The sequence below is a fragment of the Leuciscus leuciscus genome (assembly GCF_965113295.1).
Source record: "Leuciscus leuciscus genome assembly, chromosome: 21".
Lineage (NCBI taxonomy): Eukaryota > Metazoa > Chordata > Actinopteri > Cypriniformes > Leuciscidae > Leuciscus > Leuciscus leuciscus.
The window spans coordinates 33,953,592-33,967,180 of NC_138745.1; the positions used below are offsets into that span (position 1 = coordinate 33,953,592).

General features: G+C 38.6%; 1 protein-coding gene across 2 annotated transcripts in view; it reads right to left on the reverse strand.

Moving 5' to 3' along the window:
- dock1 (dedicator of cytokinesis 1) overlaps positions 1–13,589 on the reverse strand; it is a 245,900-nt gene that overhangs the window by 140,181 nt on the left and 92,130 nt on the right. For both annotated transcript variants that reach the window (XM_082151859.1, XM_082151858.1), the window contains exons 25-27: positions 12,667–12,773; positions 7,667–7,794; positions 1,166–1,261 (exon numbers count right to left, since the gene is read on the reverse strand). In XM_082151859.1, coding sequence (XP_082007985.1) covers positions 1,166–1,261; positions 7,667–7,794; positions 12,667–12,773 — 331 coding nt within the window. The remainder of the gene's footprint in view (positions 1–1,165; positions 1,262–7,666; positions 7,795–12,666; positions 12,774–13,589) is intronic.

A 13,589-nucleotide genomic window follows, 5' to 3' on the forward strand; every position in this document is an offset into this window, starting at 1 on the left:
GCACCAGAGGATCGAACCCATGACCTTGGCTTTACTAGCCACAGGCTCTACTGTATACACACAGTCATAAAACAAAAACAACATGAATTATTAATATTGAGCAGAATTTTAAAGTTGGTGCATCTGTACTTTTGCTGTTTGTCTTGAAACATTAAAACTCCAGTCTCCTTTAACTATAATTGCGTGAAGAAAAATGTTTAATCTTTTGTGTTCCACATAATAAAGAAAGTCATATGGGTTTGGAATGAAATGAAGACTTGTAAATGATGACAAAATATTCAGTTTTGCGTGCACTATTCCTTTAAACACATAAACGGGTGGATAAGAGGGGGAAGAAGGGGGATGTTTAGCATGCATATGGAGAGATGTGGCTGTAAAAGACAAGGACAGCCACTACCAAGAGCCTAAAGCTCTCTAACTGCTAAACTATCCCCTAACACCTGATCTCAGATCAGCTCAGACAGGATGAAATAAATAAAACAGCAGCAAAATAAAGCCATGCGTGCTCCTGTTGGCAAACACACAGCAATCACAGGAGCTGTAAAACAGTGCCAAAAGACGTCGCACATTCACACCATCTGGACAAACAGCATGGTGAAATCAAATCAACACAAACACTGAGAAATGAACAGATCAACAGTGATCAAAAGACAGAGAAATATTTAAAATGGCTTATATTTACACACACACACACACACACACTAGGTGGAGAGTCGGTGTTCACACTGCACACAAATGCACTGGTTTAACCAATGGTGTGAGTTTAGGGGTGGGGCTATCAGTTTGGTGACCAATGGAGGATGAGTGAGTGTTTGGGAAACCTGTTTGTTAACAGTTGTTGTAGTTTTGTATGGTAGCACTAGCGGCACGGAAACTACACACTTCAGCTTAATGGTGTTATTTTCTGTCCAAACCACAAAAACAAAGGACCGCCTGTCGTGTGTGTGTGTGTGTGTGTGTGTGTGTGTGTGTGTGTGTGTGTGTGTGTGTGTGTGTGTGTGTGTGTGTGTGTGTGTGTGTGTGTGTAGCCATTTGATGATTGCAGACAGCAGTCCGATTGCACTGATATGGTAGAACACACTGTTACTAACCACGGACTCAGGAAAGCCAAAAAATGCAGCACATCCCAGAGGAACAACCCTGTGACGAAGAGAAACACACTTACTATGAGAAAAGACTCTCGTCCCATGGAGATCACAGTCCTGTTCACTGTCCTCAGAAGCTTCTCCATTATGATTTGTACGTGCCACTGCGTCGGACCCTAAAACAACACACAGAAATATACCACAAATAAATGACTTATCCACACAAGACAACATTAAACACATCTCTGGTGGGTGACATTCAGTGATGGGGGAAGAATGAACTATGAACTATGATCAAATCATCAGAATGATTTCTGAAGGATCATGTGACACTGAAGACTGGAGTAATGATGCTGAAAATTCAGCTTTGATCACAGGAATAAATTACGTTTTAAAATAAATTCAATATAAAAGTTATTTTATATTGTAATAATATTTCACAATATTACTGTTTTTACTGAATTGTTGGTCAAAGAAATGCAGCCTTGATGAACAAAAGAGACTTTTCAAAAACATCCAAACAAAAAAATGGACTTCAAACTTTTGAACAGTAGTGTAGTTTAATTAGCTTTGGGCAAAGCCAATTAGTGATGCAATAATTGTGTTGAACTGAGCTATAAAGTTTTCTGCGCAGTCAGCGCCGCAGGGAATCTGTGTGATCGAGGTCTAACGCTGCCCAGCTGGTGCCGTGTTCACTAGTCAAAGAAAGATACTAAATGAACTGATATTGAATTAGTCACTATAGTAAAGATATTTCACTGGTGTAAAATAAACTGCATCGCATCCCGTCGCTCTGAGCCGTGTGTGTGTTTGTTACTGGGGATCCTGATACACTCACAGCAGATCGTCAATTATTAAACAAAGGATGCAGCTGATCTCCAACCAGCGATGAGAGAGCTCTGTGCTCGACTGTGACGTGTGTATTACGCAACACATGCTCAATTATCAAGTAAACACACACACTCGCACAATGGTTCAAAGGATGCTTCACCCACAGCACCATGCAGTGGGAGAATCAGTGACGTATGGATATGTGTGTGTGTCAAGCAGTGTTATTTTAGTATCACTGAGATACTAGGGTATTCATTTTTATTTCAGTTTTAGTTATTATACACAGACAGACAGACAGACATACAGACAGACATAGTATACAGTGTATAATAACTAAAAATGAATTTTTATATATATATATATATATATATATATATATATATATTAGGGCTGGGGGAATTAACGCGTTAATCTTTGCGATTAATTTGAAATGTTTAACGCGTTAAAAAAAAATAACGCAATTGACGCAGCACTTTTTTTTTTTGCCTCGTTTTAATGATTTCCTGTTGCGTCTGCTATTAAAAAGGCCGAAATATGCCGTCCCGCCCCTCCATGTTCGGCGGTCAGGTTTCATTCTCGGGCAGCTTTCATGAGCGGGTCTTTTCCGCTCGGTATGTGCGTCGCGCTCTGTGCTCCGCGCGCACGCGCGCGTGAGTGTGTGTGTGTGTGGCCCTGTCCCAAATGGCGCACTTCATGCGGACTTTCGGTCTCGTGGACTTGAATTGCGCGTGCTCGCTGAGTCTACGAGTCCGTAGGCCGTCCCATTCAGCATTTTACCGCTCTGAAGTGTGCTCAGCAGCGCCCCCTTTGTACCCTTGAAGCGGTCTTCCACGAAGCCCGCATAGATGCAGGCTCAACGCACTTTAACTACCCAGGAATCCTTGCGAAAGGCCAATCAGACAACAGATGGGAGGAGATTTCACTCACGGATAATTGTTGACATGGCTGTGAAGAAAATATTACTGTTTTTATGACCTAAATGTACATTTTACCAGTTGTTACCTACAGTTTATACAAACATTATGGTCATCGACCAGTGGTTGATGTCTCAAACATAATAATAGCGTGTTTAATAATACGATCGCATTATGATTCATTAAATAAATAGAACCGAATGGCAGGGCTTTACTGAGTCATATGTAAACATAGTATGAATATTGAAACCTGTAAATTGAAAAAAATATGTTTAAATTATGTTTTAAAATTGTAATCTTAGTTCAAATGGAACATTATGTATTATTATGTACAACTGTATACATCATTTAAATAAGCATGATTTATCTATTGTCTAATGCCCAGGTGATATGCATAATATCAAAATATAGAACTGTAAAATTAGGCTGTGTAGTGGACATGCAGATAAGACGTCGGAGCGCAAAAATGTGATTTCTCCTGTCCAACAACAACCAGACCGTTATTTCCGGCATGCCGATCGAGTCTGTCCCAAAAATACCTCTCAATGCGCCCTCGTGGACTCGCGCCATAGGTCTGCACTACATGACGTCACCAAAGTGTGGACTCTGAGGAAGTCCACAAGTCCGGAGTGTGCCATTTGTGACAGGGCCTGTGTGTGTGTCGGTCGGTCGGCGCGCTCTGTGCTCCGCGCGCGCGCATGCGTGCGTGCGTGCGTGCGTGCGTGTGTGTGTGTGTGTGTGTGTGTGTGTGTGTGTGTGTGTGTGTGTGTGTGTGTGTCGGCTCGCTCTGTCGTTAATGGCCCAGCAGCGGCGAGCTCTCCGTTCCGTGTGTGTGTGTGTGTGTGTGTGTGTGTGTGTGTGTGTGTGTGTGTCGGCGGCTCTGTCGTTAACGGCCCAAAGGCTTCAATCATGTACTAAGCACTGGAAAAGTAAAGTCCACTCAAGTAACGTGAAATTTCTCTGTTGACTTCTGTTTGCTGAGCTGGTATAGCCATGCTGGGCAATAATGGTAAAATGACCTGCTCTGATCACATGCTCTGGTAATAATAGCTTTGTAGGACTATATTTTGTTTTAATAATTAATAAAATAATAATAATAATAATAATCTGTTAAATTGATTATGTTGATTGATTATTGAAAAAGAATAATATATTGATATATTGATGTTTAATATTTTAATATAGGGCTATTTTCTGTTCCCTTTTTTTCCTGTGTTGTTTAATTAGGTGATTCTAAGTTTAAATATTGATGATTACAAGCTTGGGGGAAGCGCAATTAATTGCAATTAATTACAGAAATTGTGCAATTAATTAGTTAATTTTTTTTAATCGATTCCCAGCCCTAATATATATATTATATATATATATATATATATATATATATATATATATATATATATATATATATATATATATATATATATATATATATATATATATATATAGAGAGAGAGAGAGAGAGAGAGAGAGAGAGAGAGAGAGAGAGAGAGAGAGAGAGAGAGAGAGAGAGAGAGAGAGAGAGAGAGAGAGTATACTGTATATTATTTATGTCATAGCTGTTGTTGTTTTTTTTATTGGTTTTAGTTTTAGTTAACTGTAATAAGCCTAGTGTAAAGATGGAGAGACAGAACCAGATTAAAGAAAAGCTATTATGCAGAGTTTTAATAAGCAGTTTACTGTGTCATATTTCATCATACTCTTATTCAAAAGCACCCAAAATACTAAATGCACTCAGATAAAATATTTTATGCAAATGAGGCTTATCACAGAATGCACTTATTCTAAAAGTGGCCGTAGAGGAGATTTCATCTAACAGAGACATTTGTGGAAGTTTTGTATTGATCATGGCGGCAGTAACTGATCAAATGATGGAGAAGAGCATTTTGACTGGGCAGATATCCAGAAGTGCTGTGCAGTCGAGTGCTGACCGAAGAGGCCAATTAACAGTCGTAATAAGAGCCAGAAATTAATTAACTTTAATTAAATAAACTCGCATCTCTGACTGGGTCACATACAAGTCAATGAAGTTAAAGGAGGACATGAGATAAACACACACACAGATTAGCCAATCAATGTTGTTTCAAACCTGGTAAAAGCATACTTGATTTTTTAGACTTTAAAGAAAAATGATACGTGTGAATATCGCAATATTATATTTGGTGATACTGTCTCGATATTTATTTGTTTACCTCCAAGATTCATGTCAGTGGAATTGTGTTCGGTTATAACCCGACCGATGGCAGTGTTATCTCAGAGCATTAGCATTAGCATTAGCATAGCGGCTCCCGTCACGGTGTACAGTGCTGAAGTGTGGACTCATTTTGGCTTCCACTGTAAAGAAACCACTTAGGAGATCAACAAGAGTGGATTGCAAAATAAGCCATGCTAAATTCCAATACTCAGGAATCACATTGAATCTGAGAGCTCACATATCCGCGCTGCTGGAAGTGGCATTTTGATAGGATATACAAATATGTACAGTACTCTTTCCTATCAATAACAAAATAAACCCAGCAAAAATGACAGCCGTGAGAAAAAAAATCTGCAAGATAGAGTCTGATCATAGTGATGTGGAAATGTTTGCACCAGCTCCAGTCAAGGCATGTTTATATAGCACTTTACTCAATAGATGTAGATGCTTTAAAGCAAGAAGCTTTACGCTATTAAATATATAAAAAATAAAAAAACAGTGCCATGAAGTCATGGAGTGGACTATGCATTTTCTCTGATTAAATACTTGAGAAATTAAAAAAACTGCTATACTGTGAACCTCTGGTAGGATTCAAGAATATATATTTAACTATTTTCTCTTTACTTGGATTGCACAAAATAGTGATTAGTAATATAAATGCAAATCCAGATTCCAATGTTTTGATTAAATAAAAGTTTTTGCTCAGTTTTTATGCATATCGTCGCTGTCGGGCGGAAACCTCGTATGTCCAAATTTGGTCAATTTCATATTTTTTCACAAATCGATGCTATTGGTCAGTCCCCACGTGGTTCTGTTATTTTTACAAATTATTAACCAATCTAAAGTGTTGAAAATAGCTTGAGAGCAAATCTCGTAACTCCATTGGACACTTCAACTGTCTGAGAATCCTCGTAACTCCACCTCTTCTTCACTCCGCGGCGGGAGCCTCGCGGCATTTTGTCTCCTCAGGATTGAAACTCGCAACGATTAAGAAACCCTCGTCGAGCAACACGTAAAGCAAGCCTTAACTCTGATTTTATCTGTGTTAAACTATGATATCAGTTATTGATGCATTTTAAATGTCTACGTATTACTAGGCTTATTATTAGGCTTATTATACTTGTGCATTGAAGTTTTAAAATGTATCTAATATAGCCTAATACTTGAATTGAATTAAATGTTTTGGATACCAGCTTTAAATGATTGTTTTTATTATTATTTTACTGACTCGAAGTTGGCACTGTGCATGTAAAATACCCCAAGTAGCAGGTTTTATTTATGGGAGGAAAAGGGTCTGTCTACTGGTGCCAGTAAGTTAAGCCTATTTTTGCATAACTCTGTCTGTTTTTTAGACAATAACGAGTGAAAATAGTTAGGTTAGATACATTTGAGTTGGCTTGTTTTGTAAAAAATCGATAGCTGTAATGCTTCGGTGCAGAAGGAAGCCCGTGAGCCACGGAGGTAAGTTTGCGTGCAGATTAGGCAAATTTCCACCTATTAGACAACGTTAGTCAGCTCATCATTTTTTGTTCTGCTTCACTTATAGCTCTTAAACCTTTAAAATGGAGTTTAGGAAGATGTATGTAACCACGGTCGTTAGCTTTGATTAACTATTGAAGCCTTTTCTCTTGTCAAAAGGCTCAACGCGACCGCCGATTTTGTTTGCGTGCAGATTAATTTCCGCCTATTTTAGACAGCCTAATATTTTGGTATTGCATCACTCATATCTCTTAAACGTTTAAAATGGAGTTTAGGAAGATGTATGTAACCACAATCATTAGATTTGAATAGCTCTTAAAGCCTTATCTCTTATCAAATGGCTGAACGCGACCGCAGACTGTGATAAACACTGCTGGCAGCAGCGCCGTCTGTGTCCGTACCATTCTAATCAATGACAGCGTAACCTCGTATCTCCCTGCTCCCAAGTCATAAATCTCGTATCTCAGATTAAACATGATTTTAGGGAAATGATGTGTTAATGTTGGTATACAACAGTATATGATAGCAATATAAGGTATAATACCAACTTTAACGATACAATGTTTAATAACTCAAAAAATATGCAGTTTTTTTAATTTCCTGAAAAATAATGGTTTTGGAGATACGAGGATTCCGCCCGACAGCGACGATATGGTGGTGGTGTGTTGTTAATGACCGTTTTTCGAAAATGACATACTCTTCATAAGAGATCAAGAAATATTGTAAAATATCGCCTATTTTACATTCAACCCCAGTATCGTGATAAGTATCGGATCGGATTATTGCCAATACACAGCCAGCCGTAGTTTTTAGGAGACTTGGATTTTCCATTTTAGTGTGAACTTCAAGAAACAGGGAACGTGTGTGTGTGTGTGTGTGTGTGTGTGTGTGTGTGTGTGTGTGTGTGTGTATGCATGTGAGTGTGTGTATGCATGTGAGTGTGTGTGTGTGTGTGTGTGAGAGAGAGAGAGAGAGAGAGAGAGAGAGAGAGAGAGAGAGAGAGAGAGAGAGAGAGAGAGAGAGAGAGAGAGAGTATGCATGTGAGAGAGAGAGAGTGTATGCGTGTGTGTGAGTGTGTGTGTGTGAGAGAGAGAGAGAGAGAGAGAGAGAGAGAGAGAGAGTGTATGCGTGTGTGCGTGCGTGTGTGTGTGTGTGTGTGTGCTCACCACGTCCTTCCTGTAAAGCACCTCCAGGATGTTGCTGAGAAGCTGACAGCAGGAGTCCAGCTCTTCATGATTCTCCAGATGAAGTTTCAGCTGATCCGTCATCAAAGGCAACAGGATCTCTCTGCAGTCTACACACACACACACACACACACACACACACAAAAAAAGGTGAAATACTCCCTTCACAACCTGAAGTGACCATATATAGGCAGACTTACTCAGCCAATTAAAAAAATCCACAAAAAATATATAAATCAAATCAAATCAAATTAATCGATAAAGTTAATAAATCCACAAAAGAATATGGAAATAAAAATATTTTTTAAATGAAGTTTTAAATGTTAAAACATTTTAAAAAAATGATGTAATGGGAACACAAAATATTTAAAGGAGTCATAACCTAGTATTACCTTGGATACCCACGCTCTATTATAGTCTTTCAGGCCCTTCTAAAAAAGAAAAGTGAAAAAAAAAACCCACAGAGCTCCTCTGACCCTTATTTCTGAAGGCATTATTGTCTCGCGAGATCTGATGCGATATTTTGGCTGTCGTGGACGGTCATTTTAATAATGCAAATGAGGTGCGCGTTGATTGGTGGCAGGAAGGAGGGGGGTTGACACCGCAGGTAACTTCAGCATATCATTCCAAAATGACATCATGGCGCAAGTTGTGAATGAACCCGACCTGGCCGCGACCTACACGAGCCAGACTCTGAACCTGAGCTGGAAAGGGAAGATGTAGAGTCGATGGAAGGACGTCTACATCAAGATGTCTCTGAATGGTAAAGACAATCATTTTGACTGAGATTAGCACAGACACCTAACGTTAAGCCAGTGGGAAGGGTTGTAGGAACGTCTTGACGTCAAGTCGGGGCAGAAATTAAAATCTCGTATTTGAGTGCGCGTGCACGTGGGCTGGTTTACGAACCCAGGGGTAAACAAACGCTTCACTTTTAAATATCGGCTTCCCGGCCAGTGTATAATCGTTAGGCAATCATAACATACATTGATTCTCCTGGAAAAGTGAAAATTACAGGTCATGACTCCTTTAAAATAGCCACGAAATATTAAGGAATCTGGACTCAAATCTAACTAAAAAATGGCTAAAACAACAAAATTACTAAAACTTTTACTGAAATTAAAATGCAATTGGAAAATATGAACAAAATGTAATTGTGTTAATGAAATTATAATATTATCTCGATGCAAAAATCACATTGATTTGTTGGTGACTAAACAAATGTAAGCAGATGATTGACACTGATCATAATGAAAATATAATAAATAAAATAATAATAATATAGTTAAAAATATATATATTTTTTAAATGCTGAATAAAAAAAACAAAAAACAGAACTATATTCAAAACAAACAAAGAAACAAATAAATAAATGGGTACTATGCACTGTCAAGTGGATCACTTGGGAACAGTTGGCTCAAAATGGCCAAATATTTGCTAAATAAAAGTTCTTCATTAGAGAGCAAACACATCTCATACACAGACACACTAACACACACTTCACTTTAAAGTGCAGAGACTGACATGTGCTGCACAACTACAGTGAAGAAATCATAATAAATACAATTATTTATTAAGGGGGCGCGGCACAGAATATGTCTATCAACGTGGGAGGCGGGGCTTTGTGAGAGTGTGTGAGAGCTGCTGCTGAACTATGTTTTTTTTTTTTTCTTCAATGAGAGACATTACTGAAGCAAACACACACAGGAACTCCCGCTGGCCTTCCTGAAAGCTCATTTGTCATGCTGTTCGGGCCAGTTTAAAATCGTACAAATAAATCCACACAATCCTTTTACGAGTGCATGCACAATACGCTTATGCATTAAATAACTGACCTGCCCGTGAACTTTGAGACATCACTTCACAAGCCAGAATTAAAATCAGGCTCACAGCAGAATAAATCACAGCATCTGACATCAGCAGTGAGCTGTGCATTTGAAAAAATAATTAAACATCTGCCAAATTAATAAATGCAAGTCTAGAAGGCCAATTCACAGACATGTTGTAACCTGTCTGATGCAAAAAAAAAAAAAAAAAAAAAAACAGTCTCAAAATTCTTGGCTTCAAACTGATTCGATGTCTAGGCAATTTCCAAGTGTCGGGAAATTGCTTAAATACAAGGCAAGATTTTTACAAGTCTGCTGAGCAAAAATAAAAAGTTATGAAAATAACACGTTAAAATCATGCACGCTTCCAAGAAACATTGCAGAATTTTAAGTTTGACAGTTTTTGTGCCATAAATTTATTTTTGTGTTTTGTTTGCAGAGTTATGTTCATGAAATAATCAATTCATATTGCATGGCTTGCTGGAATATTTGATTATGATCATGGCAATCAGAGCATTCTGCGGTCAGATGTTTCCAACATTCTCTCTCTCTTCTTGCATGATAAAACAACTGAAACTTTAACTTCAATTGTTCACTAACTTGTTTATGTGTTAAGTGGCCGTGTAAGCTACTCTAGGACAGAGAGAATTTCAGAAAGCTGACATTCATTTCTTCAGTGTTGTCTGTACAGACATTTGCTGAGACAGACGAATCGTTATTTGAACTCATCGTATCATGATGAGTTTTACACTTTATTGTCTCTCTAAACACCACGTAAAAAATAAATTAAAAATAAAGTATATTAAAAATAAATAAAAATAAATAAATAAATAAAAGGAAACAGAATCAATGCATAAATAAATCGGTGTATAATTAAATTAATTAAGAGATGCATGAATGAATGCATGAAAGAATGCATGAATGAACGAATGCATGAACGAATGAATGAATGCATGAATGAATGAATGAATGAATGCATGCATTCATGAACGAATGAATGAACAAATTAATTAATTAAATGCATGAATGCATGAATGAATGAATGCATGAATGCATGAATGCATGAATGCATGAATGCATGCATGAATGCATGAATGAATGAATGAATGAATGAATGAATGAATGCATGCATGAATGAATGAATGAATGAATGAATGAATGAATGAATGAATGAATGAATGAATGAATCCAAAAGTCACTGTGAAGGTCCTCAAAGCACAGATCAGTCTGCAGGTTTACTCCAGCTCAGCACACTGAGGGATATATTGCTTTCATGAGAGCAGAGTTTCCCTTGTTACATTTATAAAGTGCAGAGAACAAGAATAGAAAACAAGACTATTGTTTTCAAACCCCTGTTCAGTCAGACAGAAATGGTCAGTGATATAAAAAGTATAAAAAGTGTTTTTTTGAAGGAGTGACAGCTGACATCACATGACTGAAAACATTCATCTAGCGCATGTGTGTTCAGAGGGAGAAACCAAGACACTGATCCAGAACCCCTCCAAACATCGACTGCAGAGCCACGATAATAACATATTAAATAAAATACTGCATAAATGAATGAATAAATGCAGTTATAATGTTAAGTTTAGAGAAGTGAAAAGCACAATCACAGGCTTTATGGGGCTCCATGATTTCATATTGGCACGTGGCACCAATTTAAAGATTAAGACTTGACTTTGGTCCAGATCAGCAACCGCAGGAATGAGCGACAGTAACAGTCATGCTCGCTCGCCTTGGAAAACAACCATTAAAACTGCATATTAGCATGCTGTCAAACAGAATTCAGACATTAACATCAGACTAACGCTCATTAGACACAAACGAAACCTGAAATCCTCTAGAAACACGTCATTTGCATGAGTCAACAGTCATGTGAAGTTTACATTAGCTAAATCTTTGTTTACAATAAATCGAAGTTGACAAATCTGTGCTGAAGTACAATGAAACACACACAAACGTGCACACACACACACATTACTCAGAAAAACCAAAAGAAGTGACACCCGCCGCGAGCCTGCTCAACACATTTGTTCAGGTTAGACAAGCCCATTTGTGGGTAATTTATTCCAGTGGAGCAGTTGGCACTGGAGAGCGAGTGCTGGAGTCCTTCAGTGAGACACGACAAAAAGATCTACAGCTCAACAACTTTTCAAATCTCATTTTTCCACAGACTACTGGTGCCAAAAACGAGCGAGTTAGAAAGACCAGAGGCAGCTTATCAAGCACTGCAACAGATCTAGAAGAGTCGTCAGCAGGGTAAACAACATTACTAGTATTCCACAACTATGATTTATAGGCCTAGTTGTGGAAATGTCTTTAGTGATTTCACATTTCATATCCAATATTCTGTTCTGAATTTTCTAAGTTATGAATTAACTTGTATTTATCCTGCTGTGTTAAATGCATTAAAAGCATATACAAAGCTAATGTTGCACATGCTCGCGGCTCAAAATTATTTATCAAATTATCAGATTATTTACACTTGTAAATCCTGATTTCTTTATGTTGTTCCTTATGAGAGCGAGAGAGACTGAAGTGCATGAGACAGTGCATGGACGGGTGATGAGTGATTTAATTAAGTCAGAACAGGAGACACATCCACTGATAATTACTGCTGAACGACGTGCATCTACTTACAATCGACCCGCAGAGCTGCCATATGTCACTGCTTTAACACTACACTTCCCCTTGGGACGCATCCAAACACACACAACACACACATGCACACATTTCTGTAACTAAACAAACTCAGTTTGACAGAGAACTGGTGCACATGACTTACACACTCACACCATCCTTACATACGGCATCATTCATGCAAATTCACAAATATTCATGAGAATTATCCAGATTCCTGCTAGAAATACACCAATATAGAACTTTTTGAAGACAACTGCATTAAAAATGGTAGCCATACGCGTCTTACTGTACATCAGGCATTACGACGGACGGATGGATGGATGGATATTCAACGTGGGCAACCATGTATACCATCTTCATAAGGCTTTGTATTTTACCCGTCAGAGGAGATGCGCTTCAAACACACCAATCACAACGTCGCACAGCCACCAGCAAAAAACACACCATCATACAGCTGGTGTCAGACAGTGACCTTTAGAGACAATCTGTGTGTGTGTTTGTCTGTGTACGTACCATGCTGAGTAAACAGGTCGCTGTGGACGATGTCAATCATGCAGTTCAACTTCTGCTTCACCAGACGGCCCAGAGGAACTTTGAGTATAAAGTCACTGAACAGCTTGCTGGAGAAAGAGAGAAAGACATGGAGGGAGGGTTAACACTGCTTTTAACTGCACAACTACAACTTAGTTAACACTAACAGATGTATTTGGATGTGTGTGTGTTTGAACATCCCTCTCTTCTCATCTCCACTTGCTGTTGAAGTGACAGCTCATATCTAAAACATGCTAAGTGCCGTGGGCTATACCTCTGTCCTCATCTAAATTCTCTCACACACACACACACACACACACACACACACAAGCCCAGGGCACAACAGGAGAGCAGTGGTTCATTTTGTGGAAAGAACTGGCTCTTGATGAAAGCAAGATGAGAGCAGTCGATGGCAGATGATGACAGAATTCAGAGACGGCCTCATTCAGCGTTTGTTTGGTCTCTCTGTGTGTGTGTGTGTGTGTGTGTGTGTGTGTGTGTGTGGGGGGGGGGGGGGACCCTTGACCTCTCTGCTGAGCAAACACACTTCAATGACAATGAACTGTGAGCAAACAGTGCAATGCTAACACATTGTGCACTAACCAGGCCCGTATTTCTGCCCTGATAGTGAATAGAGCAAAACACATTTCCTGAAGCAGTTTTCCTGAACAGATGCTATTGTTCAGGATGCTCCAACAAACAGATTCACAACCTGATCTGAAGTATCAGTGTCCGTGTTTATCAATTTTGGGAGATTTATTTCTGTCTCTGCACATTAAACGGTGAAAAATCATAAATAAAAATAGATTTCTTCCTGATTGTTTTGCACAACAGTGCCTTTTACCAGATATTATATCAACAGGAATAGAAATATGAAGGAATGGAAATGGAAAGAGAAAGGTGAA